This window comes from Saimiri boliviensis, chromosome 5, assembly GCF_048565385.1.
Source record: "Saimiri boliviensis isolate mSaiBol1 chromosome 5, mSaiBol1.pri, whole genome shotgun sequence".
Taxonomy (NCBI): Eukaryota; Metazoa; Chordata; class Mammalia; order Primates; family Cebidae; genus Saimiri; species Saimiri boliviensis.
In genome coordinates this window covers 143,614,073-143,630,542 of record NC_133453.1, presented here as the reverse complement: position 1 = coordinate 143,630,542, position 16,470 = coordinate 143,614,073, and the positions used below count along the sequence as shown (strand labels likewise).

Here is a 16,470-nt window from a genome sequence, read left to right as displayed (position 1 = left end):
TTTAGTAGAAGCACTAGAAGAAATGGCTGACCTGGCTGTCAAGGAAGCACTCTCCCCTTGGTAATCCAGTGGGAGCATTGGACAGTTGGGAGTCGGAGGCCGGTTAGCTCAGTATCGCTGTAGGGCCAGAAGGACCGTGGCTCAGATGACTGAGTGTTCTTGGCAGGTTTCACTCTGAAGGGTCCTTGGCATTTGGGAAGGGGTGTTCTTTGGGAATGATTGCCATTCTGATGATGGGTCTAGGCCAAAAGAGAAGCGTTTTGACTGTTTTCTCACCTCGAGGCCTATGGTCAGTTATTTGAGCTCTGACTCTCCGCACACTCACACGCTCTCTCTCTCTCTCTCTCTCTTCTATCTTGAGGGATGACTGGGGCTTCTGTGAAACTCCAGAGGCCTTTGAAGGAGTGAAGGGCACCTGATGGTGAACAGCTCTGGGCATATTGCAGGTGTTTTACATATTTGGAAGAACCCCTGACATCCAGAGCCCTGTAGAGCCCAGATACCTTGTTGTTTGCTAATCCTCTGAAAAGAAGACTGAAGGATTGTTTCATTCTTTTGTTCATTTGTTAATTTACTTCATTCTCTCATTAACTTATTCATACAAAAACAATGACCGACCACCACCTGTGTCCCCATGCCCTTCTTGGCACAGGAGGTACGAGGGGAGAGGGCTGTTCCCATCCTCAAACCCAGCAGCTTGGGGGCATATCCTCAGGCCCCCATAGGGTGTGCTTGATGCTTTTGGGGACTGGGGGAGAGGTGGCTTTGTGTGAAAGTGATGGTGAGGCGTGTGGATTGCTAGTCCACACAATGGCCTGGCCCCCTTGCGCAGGTGGAAGAACTTCTGAGCTGTCTGAAGTTCCTTGTACTTCCTTGTCAAAGATGAAAGACCGTCTGTCGAAAGAAATCGTTCCCAGGATCCCGATGGGGGATTCCAGGTGCAGAGAAGCCATCAGTTTCTTTTCAGGCTTTTGTTTGTCCTGTCTTGATCTGGTTGAAACATGAACACGTTAATTAATTTCTTCCCTCAAGCTGTGTGTTTGAGGAATGTTTGGTTTTTTCCTCCATCAATTTAGAAGGTAAAACTGTCAAGCTGCTGTATGCTAGTGTAATGTTTCAGCAGTAGACTTCACTGAAAAGTGGTGGTGAGAAGTGTGTGCTAACTCTATGCACAAGCATTTGTTTTTGTGAATTTGCTGAATGTGTCTTGGTGGGGCTCTGAGATGACTGTCCTCCCTGTGAGTCCCCACACTGTCCTGATGGCAGTTAACACACACCCTCCGATGTTAAGGCATGCAAAGGCGGCCTGCCTCGTCCGCACTTCTTGAGGCAGGAAGGAGGATGAGTGTCTTATGGGCTAAACTCTGTCTCCCCCAACTTCACAGGCTCAAGTCTTAACTAGCCCAGTGCCTTAGAAGGTGACTATATTTGCAGATAGAGTTTTTAAAGAGGTAATTAAGTTAAAATAAGGCGATGAAGGTGGGTCCGCTAATCTGATATGACTGGTATCCTTAGACAAAGGGGAAATTTGGACACAGACATGCACAGAGGGACCACCCTGTAAGGACAGGAAGGTGATAGCCACCTACAAGCCAGGAAGAGAGGCCTGGATCAGGTCCTTCCCTCGTGGCCCCCAGAAGAAACCAGGCCCACTGACTCTTTGATCTTGAACTTCCAGCCTCTGGGACTGTGAGAAGTAAATTTCTTTGATTTAAGTGCATTGAGTATTTATTAGAGGTTGAGACCAAGGTTTAAGGGTGATGCAAAATTAACCAGAAAATGTAGTGTTCTGCTTTATTTTCGGGGTATCCTGTGACAGCTAGACTGAAGCCTTTTTACTGGACTAGATTCAGCCTCTCCTCCTGCATGATGCTGACTGGCGTTTCCCCCCTTTCTTGGTGTGCATGTGTGTGGTGGTCCAGCTTTGTTCTTCGCTGCTGCAGTGAATATGCTTTCGCTTTCTTTCTCCCTCCATTTGGAGGCCCACTTTCCCTGGAAGTTCTGCACTGGTTCCAGAATGTGTGTGCACAGCAAGGTTCTTTCATCTGTGGGGTGTTTATGGGACTGATGAGTTTTTGCATGCAGAATCGTGTAAAGACTCAGATGAGTTTCCGTCTCCCTCCGGGGGAGCACCCGGCGCAGGGTCGGGGCTTGATGAGGGCTTGCAGAACGGCAGTTGTCCTCTCCCAGTTGGTACCAGTGCTGTAGAAGCCGCGTTCTCCCTAGCTAGGCATCCGGAGCTGCCATCCTCAAATGCGGCTGGAAGGGGAGAGCAGTGGAAACCTAGGGAGACAGTCCTCAGTGGGCCTGGGTTTCTTCCTTGTATGTTTCAGTTTTTTCTCATTTCAAGGAAATCTTCCCTTGACTCTAGGACCTTCTAGCTGCATTCCTGTCTCTCCTTTCTAGACTTCTCCAAAGTTTGCACCATTTCCTCGCCTCCAAAATGTGCATTCAGCTCCATCCAGTCTGGTTTTCGCCTGTACGGGACCCCAGGAGCACTGTCACTGAGACTCCTGCCTCTCGAGACTTCTCTTTCCCTCGGTCTTGGGATGTCAGGCTCTGCTCTTCTCGTCGCTCGGGCCTCTCTGTCTCTGTAGTGCTCGTCCCATCTCTTCCATCTGGCCATGTGGTTTTGAGGTCTCTGAAGGACTGGTCTGGGACTGATGATTCCTGAATACTGTGAACCCCGAGGCATTGGAATGAGGTATTCCCAAGTCTACATAGCCCGCAGCCAGCCTGACGTGCCCACCTGGATGCCTCTAAAGCACCTGAAACTCAGTTAGGCCGGAACTCACAGCGCTTTCTTCCTACCTGGCCCTGTTCCAGTGGTCCCCAGTTCAGTGACTGGTCTCCCCATTCATCCAGGTCAGTGAGAAATTATCCTTGATTGTCTCCCTTAACCCAGATAGTCCCAATGTTGTTAGTGCTGCCTTCGAAGTGCCTCCTGAATCTATTTGCTTATTTCCATCTGCAGTTACCTTCCTTATCCGGATATTGTCTGTTTTCAGCTGGGCTCCTGGAGTCGTTGTCCAACCAGTGTCCCCGCTGCCACACTAGCCCCCGGAATCTCTTCTGCCCACAGAGGTCATAAGGTCACGTTCAGAACACAAGCCCTAGGTGGCATCCCCCTGCTCCTGGAATTAAAGAAGAAAACTCAACACATCCCATGTGACCCTGCCTGTTTGCCCTGCCCATTGCTCAGGCCTCGTTGGTGCCCACATTCTTTCTTGCTCTTGGCTCCTTCCCGTTTCTAGAATATATCGTGCTTTCTTCCACCCTTGGGCCCTGTGCATATGCTGTTCCCGCTGTCTGGACTCCTCCCAGCTCCTCTCTCCCACCCCTCTCTGTTAACTCTCACTTACCTTCCTAACCTTAGCCCCTGCATTGCTGCCTTGGGGAAGGCTGTCTTGAACCCCCGATGTAAGTTGGGCCCCACTCATATTTTTTCATGGCGTTGTCCAGTCTTTCTTGCTAGTTCCTGTCATGTGGAATTTTCAGTTCTTCTGTTCATTTGGTTCACATCTGCTCTTTCTGGATGGGAATCTACACTGGGACAGTGCCTAGCACACATAGGGCCTTGGTAAATATTTAACTGAATGAGCATCTTTCAACTTTACCCGTAGGCAATAGTGTCTTCCTTGGTATCTACATGTCTGTAGCATGGATGGAAAGGTCCAGCCCTGCTCTCCTACCCTGGCTTGCTGTATTCCAGAGTGCAAGCCTGGGTCATACCTCCTTTCTAGTATGGAGACTGATTTTAGACTCCAAATTTCATCAGGTCTTCCTTTGGGATCTTAACCAGTATCTGTAAGCACAAGCATGTACACGCGCATGCACACACACACACACACACACACACACACACACACACCCATCCACCCCCTGGCCTCCAAACAAAACACCCTTATTTTCCACCTTTCTTTGTAAGGAATTTACATGAAAAAGATGCCTTTTATAAAAGTGAGTTGGCCTTGGGGGAAGTTATTTAAAGAATGCAAACTTGGAGAGTGAAACTTATTTTTTGCCTTTTGGAAAAAAAAGAGAAGGCCATTATGTTTCAAGGATGTTGGATTTATGCAGCTGTGGAAAACTTCACCTGGCTGGGAGTTCTTCTGCACATGTGGAGCCATCGTTTGCAGTTAAGAAGGTGATTTTTCTATTAACAGATCTTTTGCTTTTGTTAAAGAAAAGTGGTCAGAAAGTAATTTTCTTGGACCTGACAATTTCATTGGAAAGCGTGGTGTTTGTAAGCGCATGTGTTCAAACTTGTGCTACGCCTGAAAACCTACTGCCGGCTTGCTGCTTGGCTTGGGTTTCCTTCTCCAGTACTTTTCACACGTTGATTCTTTATCTGTTGAGCACTGTCCTCAGGTTCTTAGATGTGGGCATTTGGTTGCCGAGAAATCTATGATACACTTTGCTGCTCTAATTCCCATCACAGGACACCCTATTGACTGGTTTTTGTTAAATGGCAACTCAGAATATAGGCCAACTTCCCTGTCTGTGGCAGTGTTCTCTAGTGTGGAAGTGCATATTCAATAACCTCATGTTTCTATAGTGAAAAGAGATCAGTCCTTAGTTCCATACCTGGGAGAAGTCTTTGAAGCCTGAATGAAATACAGGCAGTAGTTTAAGACCTGACCCCCTCTATGTCAGTTTGTGGAAAGCTGGAACCATGCCAGGTATTTCTAACAGAGGGATTTAATACAGGAAATTGGTTATGTCAGTGTCAGTGTCTGCACGAGCAAAGGGGGAAGCTGATGAGTGTAGGAGATAGGTATCATTCTAAGGCTAGAGAAAGAAAAAGTGAATTTTCAGGATTGGATGTGAAGGACGGGGCTGTGGGGCTGTGGCTTAGACCTCTGAGGAGACACAACATGGAGGGAGTATACCCAAGTTGGTGCCCAGATGGTTGTACCATGGGGAGGTACCATGGGGAGGGAGCATGGGGAGGCTGGGTCCTTTATTACCCCGAGAGCTGGAGGCTCAGCAGGAAGCCAGCTGGCAAGGTAGTCTGGGAAATACCTTAATAGTTAGGCTTCCAACCCCAGGGCCATAGAGCAGAGTGCAGAAGTAGGGCTGGGAGACTCGAGGCAGAACAGGAAATGGGGACCTTTCTGTTGAGTAAAACCTTCAAGGGCACCCAGTTGAGGCCTGGCTGAATATCTAGGTCTCCTGATCACCAGTCTGAAAATACTTTTATTATACTCTATGCTTTTTATTTTAAGCCGGTCAATGACAGTTGGGCATGCAGGAGAATGTACGTGTCTTACTTTTTTCATGCTGCATCAGTGGTGACTTTGGTGTCCTGGAAAGCCATTGGCATGGCTGGGGGCAGAGGGCAGAGGGGCAGAGGGGAAGAGGCTGAGACACAGAAAGTCCAGTTGGGGCAGCAGTTGGTCTGTTTCCCAAGGAGGAGGACTCTGCTTTCCTCCTTGGTAAGAGACATTTCATTCTTACAGTGAGTTTTTCCGCCCCATCAGATCTTTCTTATGGCTGTTTCATCTTAGCTCCTGTATCATTTCACATTCCTTAGATTGGGTTTCAACACTGTCCTGAATCTCAGTGATCTTTGCTCTTACCCATATTCTGAATTCTTTGTCTGTAATTTCAGCCTGGTTAAGAACCATTAAGAACCAACTAGCAAACTTGGAGTGTGAAACTTATTTTTTGCCTGGAGATAAGACACTCTGGCTTTTTGAGTTGCCAGAGTTTTTACACTGTATTTTGCTCATCTGCATGGGGTGATGTTCCTTTAGTCTTTGAAATTTGGATGGGTTTTTTTGATGCCCTTGGGCGTTTGATTGTGGTATAAGTTGAGCTCATTTGACTGATTCTATTCTAGAAGATTTCAGAGGGCCAAGGCTCAGCTCAGCAGCCGTGGGCTCTGTGCTTTCACTCTGGGGTGCTGGTATGGATTTCCCAGCTTCGTTTTCCGGTCCCCGGCAGTTAGTAACCTGACGCACTGGAGGGGCCGAGGTGTTCGTGGTCTGCTGGCCCCAACACTCTGACATGGGGTGCTGGCCACAGCACTTGATAGGAGGGAGCAGGGGAAGTGGGACCTGCGCTTGCCCACGTGTGCCAGCAGCCATGGTGGTGTGTCAGGCTGCCTGTGCCACAGCAGCGGTGGGGTCCCATTGGAGGTGGGGAGAGCCGTGGGATGTGCTCTGCCATCAGCGCTAGGGCAGCAGAGTGCACATGCACATTGGTGTTTTGTGGGGAAGGGAGGTGAAGTCTGCCCCTATGTGGGGTGCCAGCCAGGCAGTGAGAGGGATCTGTGGTTGGGGGAGTGCTGACAGCGTGGTGGAGGAGGCTGCTTGTAGGCTGGTTGCACTGGTGGAGGCTGTTCTGCTAGAGCTCTCCACAGGTTAGCTGCAGTCTGCCCTTGGAGGAGCTATGATTGCCCCACCCCAGCCCCTCTGGAAGCACCCTGTTTGGGCATCAAAGGCTGTGCTGGAAGCTGGTGTGACCATGCTGCGGCCCTAGGAGATGCCGGCACATGGTGGGTGGTGCTCAGAGCAGACTGTCCTCATCCTGTGGGCAAGACCATCCGGCTCTGGGCAGGTCGAGCAGTCTTCCAAAGGCTAAAGCCACCTAGAAGATGTTGGTGAGACTTGGGGGATGGGCATCCCTGGCCGTGCTCCACTGTGCGTGTTCCCACACCAAACCCGCTGGCCTCCACACCCCCTGGAGTCCTGCCCCTGCCCCCTCTCAGCAGCTCTCCCTGCCAGCTCACGTGTCCGTGCGGGTCTTGGGGTCTCCTGCAGCTAGGATTTCAGAGATCTGTGGCAAGAGCAGGCTGCTCCTTGCCTATTCAGCTCACCCCTTCCTTGGAAATGGCATTGGTAGAAATCGAGATGCAAGGATTCTTCTTGTGCAGCAGGAAGTGAAGGAATTCCGAGAGGGGTTGTGGTTTTGAATTTTCATGCCAAATATTTTTTTGTCAACGTATTGTTTTTTCCCTAATAAATACCTGGATACTGTATCCTTTCTAAACTAAAGGAGTATCTGTTCCATACAGAGCTTTGATAATCTACAGTTGAGATAATTTGGTTTTTTTAGTTTTCAAAGTAGACAACAAGTTAACTTCGATGACGGTTTATGTATTTGCTCAACACTTTCTGCAGATTCCAGACTTTCAGAGTAAGTTATAATTTGAAGATTCTAAAAGTTTGTTTCTGTCTTTTTCTCTTCCTCATCTTGTTCCAGAAGGATTTGAGGTATCTTACATAAATACATAAAATTTTCTTTTCTCATGGATAACAGGCAAAGGGAAAGTAGATGTAAGAAAAATAATATGAAGCCAGAGATTGACAATCTTCCAAGTCAGTACCAACTCCAGCAATGTACTGGCGAAAGAAACTGCTGGGCTTGACTTCAAGAATGTTCCCTGGTGTCTGTGACAACAGGAGAAGGCCTGAGGCCTGACATGGCTGCAATGTCCTCAGCAGCAGGGCGAGAGCCACCCTTCATTCCCACAGCAGCTGGAGACAGCTGGTCACGCGCAGAGCTTGGCGCGCTCCTCGGCTGGCTACACGCCCGCCCACCTGCACTTTGACCTCTCTGGTGAGGTCAGAATCCAGCACGTGTGTTGTTCTGAAATTAGTGTTTTTCTTCTTCTTTTTGAAGATGCTATCATCTGTGAATATTGGCATCTGTGCAACATTATCAAGCCTATTTTTGCAGTGTAGAGAATTAAAGATAGGAGTTTATTAGGGTTCTTTTCTCCCTGTAGGAAAAGGAATGATTCTCAAAAATAATGGCTGTGGGTCTCTGCTGGGGGAGTGGTTGAGATCAGGGAGGGAAGAGAAGGCTGAGTTGCCCCCTAGCCTCCCGCCCCCCAAGTCCTGCCGTTCTCACTTGCCAGCACCCCGGGAAGGACGCCTGCGTTGGAAGGCAATGCAAGTCCACGGTCTCTTGTCTCTAGTTGCAAAATCCAGAGGTTTCCACACCCGTTTTCTCCAAAGCCCTGCCCTGCACTGACATGAGGCTGTTGAGCGAGTGTCATCATTAACTCCTTCACCCACTGCATGCATTTGTTCAGTGAGCATTTATTTCCCACCCCCTGTGTGCTAGGGAATGGGGGAAAGGAAAGGAGCAAATGACAGTCATTAGTTGAAGCCTGTGAAAGCCACAGCGCCCCTGACCGTGGGGTTCACCTGTTCCTTAGTATTCTGGGCCTGTGTCAACTCACAGTGTGTCATTCTTGGCGGTACCCTTGTAGGTTAGCTCTGCAAGGCCTAACAGGGAGGGAGGCACAGGTCTTCTTCATTTTTCTTTGTAAACTTGAAATACACATACCCAGTACAGGATTTTTAATTTTTTTCATATAGAGTCTTGCTCTGTCACTCAGGCTGGAGTGCAGTGGCATGATCTCGGCTCACTGCAAGCTCTGCCGCCTGGGTTCAAGCAGTTCTCCTTGCCTCAGCCTCCTGAGTGGCTGGGGTTATAGGCATGTACCACCATTTTTGTTTGTAAATTATGACCCGTATCTCAGATGATGTAATAATACAGTAGGGACCTCTTATCCACGGTTTCACTTTCCACAGTTTCATTTACTTGCTGTCAACCAGGGATCAAAAATTGGTGAGTACAGTACAATAAGGTATTTTGAAAGGGAGACTCATTCACATAACATTGACTACAGTGTGTTGTTACAATTCTACTAGTTACTGTTGTTAATCTCTTACTATGCGTAACTTACAAGTGATACATCACCACGGTTACGTATGCATAGGACATAACACAGCACAAGAGATGTAGGGCTCGGTAGTGTCTGCTGTTCAGGCATTCCCTGGGGGTGCTGGAACATATCCCCAACAGGTACAGAGGGTCTGCTGTATTCACTGTTAGTTCTGGAATGCTTGGGTCACTTTATGAAGCCGGTTGGTGCATGTGTAGACCGTGTGTAGCAGAGATGTGTCCATAGAGGCTACTGCTAACATGGAATCAATCACTATCAAATGAAAGAACAGCCTTCCTGTTTACATTCAGATTCTGAAAATGCGTGCTGTTCATATCAACCTCTTGTGTCAGTCAGCGTTTCCATGTACAAAGACTATGGCAGCTTGGGCCCTGTAGGTGTGAGCTTTTTAATAACGACAGCTGTTTATCAAAGTTACATTTTACAGGAATATAGGTTATCTAAAGACTCAGCAGAGAGTCACACATTTACTACTAATCCTACCAAGAATCCTGCTGCTACTCTAGTAGGCTGGAAAAATCCACTACCACTACTAATGCTACTAATAAGATTTCCTGTGTGTTTTTAAAGAAAGCATAGTGTGTTTATGCCTGCCAACGTTTATGGCTCCTGGTTCCTGAGTCTCAGAAGAGTTATGGGATGCCGGCGCCCAGGGGAGCCCTGTCTCCTCTGCCCAGCTTCCTTGGTCCAGTTATCCTCCCCGGCTGTGGCCTTTCAGACCCTTGCCCGCTGGGCCCACGCCTCCTTTCCTTTACAGACTTGCGTGGCTCTCCATGCTCCTCTGAAGTGGGGTGGGTTTTCTCTTCTGGCCCCTCGGCCCCATTGGCCTCCCTGGCTGTGTGGGTGTTGGGTGTGGCCCCCCCATCTGGCCTCATAGCTCTTGCCCTTGTGTTGGGTCAGCTCCACCCCACATGAGTGACCTTGGCATCCATGCGATGGTGGAGATCGCTGGGTGCTGGCCCCTCTAGGCCTGTGGAGAGCGGCCACTGTCTTGGGCAGGCTAGACAGAAGCCTTTTCGCCGCATGCTTTTAGAAGTCAGTAAGTCAAGGACTGTGCAGATATCTCCATTGTTTTCTAGAAAAGAAGCCGGGGCGCAGCAGGCCTTCGCAAGACTGGCGGGAGCGGAGGAACGCCATCCAACTCACCAGCGAGCACACGGTGGAGACCCTGGTGGTGGCTGATGCCGACATGGTGCAGTACCACGGGGCCGAGGCCGCCCAGAGGTTCATCCTGACCGTCATGAACATGGTGAGTCCGGAGCCGGGACCTGAGGCGGGCTGGGGTGCTCTATTTTCTCCTTAATGAGAGATCTGGAAGTGGGGGCTGTGTCCTGGTCTCCTGACGTGAGGAGGAGGAATGCTGGGTTAGGGGGTAGGAGAACGTAGCCTGGTGATCCCCAGGCATCGAGGAGGACAGGTACCTAGGGGACATTCTGATGGGAGTGAGCCCGCCCCTGGCTACACACTGGAGTGGTGTGGACGTGCCCAGATCTGCTCAGTGACGGGGCCACCTGTTACCGGAAGGCTTCCCAAAGCTGTGCTGTGGTTTCAGACATCCCCTGGGGGTGTTGGAACATATCCCTGCAGATACGGAAGGCCTGTGTGTCCACTTTTGGTCTGGAATGATTGGGCCACTTTATGAAGCCGGTTGGTGCATATGTAGACTGTGTGTAGCAGAGATGTGTCCGTATAGGCTACTGCTAACATGGAAATCGCTATCAAATGAAAGAACAGCCTCCTGTCTGTATTCAGATTCTGAAAATACATGCTCTTCGTGTCAACCTGCTGTGTGGGTCAGAGGTGCTTCCTCTCCAAGGGGCATTCAAAGTCATGTGAGTCCCAGACCCTGCTCCAAGGAGTCCATCGTCTGGCAGGAGGGATAAAGTCCAACCTCTCTGGAAAAAAAGAGCTTACTGTGTGCTGAGAGGCGCTGGCGAGAAGTGGGGAGAGAGCTTGCCTAGTTGAGGGAACCAAGGGAGGAGTCACGATGCCCACGTCTGTCTATGTCCAGTTTGTCAGAGGGGATGGAGGGAAACCTTTACTTGGGAACGGGTGGGTGGTGAGGCTGGGCTCCTCAAATATTAGACGCTGAAGGACCTTCAAGGGCATCCTAGCTTTACCCATCCATTCATTTCCCCAGGTGTTCTTGAGGACCAAGTCATTTGACCTGGCTGGAGCGGAGAGCCATAAGGGTGTGGGAGGTGTGGACAGGGCCGATGACGGGGGAGGGTCAGGCGTCTTGAGGAGCAGGGGCTCTTCCCTGAGAAGTGGGACCCCTAAAGGGAAGGGGAGCAATGTGCCAAGGCTGATGTTAGGAAGAACAGGCCAACAGCCACGTGCAGGGTGCATTGGAATGGGAAGCAGTGTCGTGGAGCACTGGGGCTGGAGCGTGTGTGGAAGAGGGTTGGGGTGGGCACGGAGGAGGGGCTGGGGTAAGAGGAAGGGCCTGCAGGAATTGGTGACTGGCAGGATGTGAGGGATGGAAGAGGAAGCAAGAGAAATCCGGGCTCCTGTACCCAGGCTTCAGGCTGGGCCTCTGGGCAGTTGGTGGAGCCATTGGCTGAGAAAAGATGAGCAATGGGTTTGGAGCCACAGCAAAGAGTTTCCATTCTGGACAAGCGGGGATATCAGAACAGAAGTTTTGGTGGAAAAGAGGGAGTTGGGGCTTTTCAGCCTACAGCTGGCAGCTGAAGTCAGGGGGTGACCGGCACTGCCTGGATGAAAGGTGGCAGTGAGTAGAAAAGCTGATCCATGACAGCCCGCGGAGCAGCAGCCCTGGGGGGACAGGGCAGGACCTGGGAGGAGGTTGTCCTGAAGAAGGGGTGACAGGTGCAGGAGACTGGCTAACGGTGCCAGATGGAACCGTGTTAGGGAGTGTTGCGGGTAGACGCTGGATGAGGACAAACGGAAAAGGCAATGGGAAGTGAGAACTGGGGACGGCACTTCCTGATCTCAGCTGACGGAGAGGAGGCGGCGCCGCACCGAGTCAGGTGGAATCCGGGTGAAGGGGAGCTTTGTAGAGGGAGAGCGGTACCGAGGTGCGGAGTGTGACGTTTAGCCTCAGGCCTGGCCTGGACTCCTGCCCAGCTGCTCAGAGCAGAGACCGTCTCAGCCTGCTTCTCATCAGTGCTCGGTGCGTGGCTACAGATGGTCGTGCCGTTCATGGAAGGGAGTGAGGTGAGAGGACAGGGCAAGGTCAAACGTTGTGGGTACAGTGGGGAGTGACCCAGGGCCTGAGTTTTCAGGGGGAACAGCAGCAGTGGGTTGTGTCGTGGGAGAGGAAGATGGCGTGCCTGTAGCTGCAGCCAAGGTCTTGAGGTCTAGGGCAGGTGCAGAGCCAGGCCTTAGGCACCCGTGTCTGCCTGGTGTGGTGACTCTGGAGCTCAGGGGTGAGTGCTGGGGAGGGGTTGCCTCTGACAGGAAGCCCAAGCGAGGGGCTCAGCGTGCTGGGCGGGTAGCAGAGGGCTGCGGTCCTTGTGGCAGACATGGTCTGCAGGTGGCTCTTGGACCATGTGTGGAGTTCACGTTGCTGAGAGGGACCTGTCGGTTTCAGAGGTGGACTGGGTGGGGCTGTGGATGGGAAGGGACACAGCAGCTGGATGAACTCCCAGTGTGCCATTCCGGCTGGGGGCGCACCTCTGGTGCTTGTGTAGCTGGGGCTGTGGTGGCTTGGAGGCCTGGCAGCACACGGCAGCCTGGACCGAGGACAGCAGCACAAGTCTCCCCTTGTGGGGATGGGACCCACAGCTTGTTTCCCAGAGGCCGAAGGAGGCCCAAGAGCAGGGAGGCCCAGGGATACTGCCCGGGTCACACAGGAAGTCACTGGCAGGGCTGTGACCACCATGTCCAGCTTTTCCCCTAAGCAGCCACAGGGAAATCAATGTTGACCCCAATCCTGGGTCCACTGGGCGTGGGGACCCCCACGGCGATCCCGCTTGTTGTGAGGACAGATCTCTGGTAGTTTGTCCTCCATTTTGGTGAAGACTTTCCAGGACTGGCTTTGGCACGTGTGTCTCTGTCTGTAGGGAACTCCCTCTATCTCATCCACGCCCCTCACCCCTGCTGTGCCCTGAAGCAAGGCTGCTTTGGTGGCACAGAGAGCAGAGGCCTCGTGTTGAGCTGCAGGACCCACGTGTTTCCTCACAAGCCAGGCTCTTCGGCAAGGCACACTTGCCAGGCAGGCACCCGGGACCCTGGGCCAGGGATCTGCTTTCTGACAAGGCCTCAGCGGGCATGTGAGGGTACCAGGCTGCTCCCATCTCTCCGTCAGAGTCATCAACTCTGGAATTTCCATTAACTTAAAAAAATGCGTTTGGCACTTTTTTTTTTTTTTTTTTAATTGTGGTAAAATACATATGTCATATAAAATTCACCGTTGGAACCATTTGTATGTGTACCAGCATTCATGTTGTCGTGTGACCATCACCACCATCCACCTCCAGAACTTCTTCATGGTCCCCAAATCAGAAACTTCCTATCCATGAAACACTCTCCCCGTCTCCCTCTCCCCCAGCCCCTGCCAGCCTCCATTCTTTCTGTCTGTATGGCTTTGATGACTCTAGATACCGCCTATCAGTGGAATCATGCAGTATTTATCCTTTTGTGGACAAATGGCTTACGTCACTCAGCATGATGTCCACGAAGTTCATCCATGTTGTGGCTTGTGTCAGGACTGCCTCCTTTTTGAGGATGAGGATTATCCCATTGCACGGACGTGCACCACATTTTGCTTCTCTGTTCATCCGTCGGTGGATGCCTGGGCTGTTTCCACCTTTTGCTGTTAGGACTCATGCAGCTGTGAACGTGGGTGTGCAAATTTCTGTTCAAGTCCCTGCTTTCGATTCTTTTGGGCATATACCTGGAAATAGAATTGCTTTGGTTAACTTTTGATGGTGCTCATTTCTGAGAAAGAGTTTTTCGTGAGCACAAGCCCAGGTCTCCGCGGTGGCTGGTTAATGATGGGCTGCATTGCCTCGGTCTGCCCGGAACATGCCGGAGATGAGGCTGGAGGGGCTGGGCTCTGCAGCAGACCCTTTCATCTGCAGATTATTTTATCTCTCTGTCTTTTTTTAAGTTATCCAGGGCACAAGTGCAGGGAATAAACATTCATTACAACAGCTAAGGCAGTAATAAGGCAGAGCTTCTGCTTTGATACTTGCTTTCATAATTTATCATCCAGGCAGGGGCGGCTCTTTTACCCCAGGCAGGGAGTGGGGAGGGATGGGGTTGGTACACAGAGATGGGCCCTCCCATCCTGCACCCCTCGTGGGCTGTAAAGACTGAAGGGCTCTGTTTCTGGATTTTGACTGAACACCCTTCACCCCCTTCAGCAGCTTGTACTAAGACACCAGCGGCTTAAGAGCCCGGGGCTGAGGGCAGACCTGGGGCTAACATGTGAGGTTTGGATTGAGATGTTTCCTATGAGGCCTGCCTAATAAGGGCGAACCCGCTGTGAGAAGGGCCGGGTGCAATGACACTGAGCCCTTCTGTCATCTGTATTTGGGGTTTCCAGGTCGTTTTGATCCACGACAGAAGACAAATGGAAGCAGAGTCCTCAGACCCCTGGCACGGGTGGGCTGACAGAGCAGCAGCCCTTTCTTGCCACCCTAGCCCTGGACCACCATTCAGTAAGTTGACAAACAAGTTCCGTTCAGACATGACACCTTGTTTAAACAAGACCGCCTCCACGGGCACCTCCCTTCCTCAATCCTTCAAATCCTAGTTTAGGAAATCCAAAGAGTTCTCTCCTGCCTGTGGCTGTTTTAGAAATGGTTTTCTGTTAGCAAGTGAGATAACCTTTAAGCCGGGAGGAAGGGAAAGGATTGTGGCTGGGCCAGGAGACCTGTCATTAGAGGAGGCCCCCAGAGCAGAGAGGAGAAGGTGATGCCAGCGAGCCCATCTGTTTCCTTCCAAAGCATGTTTTCTGTGGGGCTGCGGGATGGGAGTGGCTCTGTCTCCTTAACCCCTCCAGGTTTGGAAGGAAACCTGCTAGAGTTGATTGCCACCTTCATTCCAACACATTTCTCTCTGGGTTGTGGGTCTGTGTGGTAAGAGGCCTGGCTCATCCGTATATGCTGCCCTGCCTGCCAAGGCAGAACCCAGACAAGCCCCTGTCCCCAAGGCAGACCAGGGGCCAGCAGTGCCTCAGAGAGCTGATAATGTGGCCAGAGCTGGGAGAATGTGGCATCAAGTGTTGGCTCCAGATTTTCGTAGCTTCTCACGGTTTTGATGTATTAGATGAGTGTCAACCACCAGCCCCAAGGGAAGACACGAATGGCTTCGAAGTACCAGCCATCCTAGACAGCACAAAGGTGCCTTCGTGTTACTGCCTTCTCACACCTGCTCGATTGTGTCATTCCCATTTTACAGAGAAGGAAATGGAAGCTTGGGGAAATGACACAGCCAGGGTGCAGAGCCTGTGAGTACTCAGTAGGGCGAGGACTCCAGCTCAGGACTGAGGGACCCCACTTGACGTTGTTGAAGGTGACAAGCATGTCTGGAACCCATTATTTCTTTCTGTCTCCACCCTGAACTGAAACTGACTGCCATGATTTCTGGCCCTGACAGCTGTTGGAGCTTCCTTGCCAGACTCCTCACTTCTGTTTTCTTCCCTCTTGAATCCTTGCTACCTAATAACCAGCAGGGTTCTCTTCCAGCAGAACCGGAGCTTTGTCACTAGGCAGCATTGAGCCCCTCTGTCGTTTCCCCTTGCATTGGATGGGGAAGCCTGCCCTTCCCTCACCTTTCATGTGGCCCTCCAGCCTGCGTGGCCAGGGCCCACCTGGTTTTCCTGGCCCTCATTCTTTTTGCCGTCTCAACAATGACTTTTACTAGGAAGCCTGAGCTTGCCTTGCTATGTTTGTCAGGAATGCTTTGCTTACATGCCTTGTAGAATGAGTTCCTCTACCTTTTAGGACTCTGTGCAAATGTCCCTTCGGAGGGTCCCTCCTTGCTGATCCCTCTGATGAGGGCCACCCTGTTTTCCTCCTCATAGAAGCCTGCTTTGTACTTAGTAACCTTTATCTGAATTTACAATTCCCTATTTATTTGCTTTAAAAAAATCAATCTGCTGCAGAGGCTTTTAATGCCATTGAAGTTAAGCTGGTGTAAAGTCAGATTAGAGTATTATAACTTTAATCCTAATTAAATATAATCCGTTTAGTAACCCCAAAGAAAATAACTAGAGAATATACACAAAAGAAAATTTAAAAAGGGAATTAAAAGTTTCACTACAAAATTATATGTGTGTATATATATATATGTATATATGAGAGAGAGAGAGAGAGAGAGAGAGAGATCAGCTAAATACAAAAGAAGTCAATAATGAAGGAAATGAGGAACAAAGCTATTATAAGGCATATGGGAAACAAATAACAAAATGCAGAAGTCAGTCCCTCCTTATCAGTAATTACCTAAAGTGTAAATTAATTAAACTTCAGTCACAGAAATTGATAGCAGAATGAATTTTTCTTTTAAATCATAGATCCAACTATATGAGATCTTACAAGAGACTTACTTTAGATCCAGACTCAAAAAGGTTGCAAGTGAAAGGATAGAAAAAGAAGTTTCATGCTAATTGTAACGGAAAGAGATCAGGAGTAACTATACTAACATCAGACAAAACACACTTTAAATCGAAAAGCTTACAAGAGACAAAGAGTGATGTTACATATTCATAAATGCGCAATATAGCAAGAAGCTATAGCAGTTATAAGTATTTACATATCTGATAACAGATCATCAAAATATATGAAATTGATAGAATT

At 50.1% G+C, this 16,470-nt stretch overlaps 1 protein-coding gene across 1 annotated transcript in view; it reads left to right on the top strand.

Annotated features, from left to right (window-relative positions):
- The window catches only part of ADAMTS17 (ADAM metallopeptidase with thrombospondin type 1 motif 17), a 309,441-nt gene that overhangs the window by 39,039 nt on the left and 253,932 nt on the right, over nucleotides 1-16,470 (top strand). Inside the window, exon 4 of the mRNA XM_074400099.1 lies at nucleotides 9,784-9,953. Coding sequence (XP_074256200.1) covers nucleotides 9,784-9,953 — 170 coding nt within the window. The remainder of the gene's footprint in view (nucleotides 1-9,783; nucleotides 9,954-16,470) is intronic.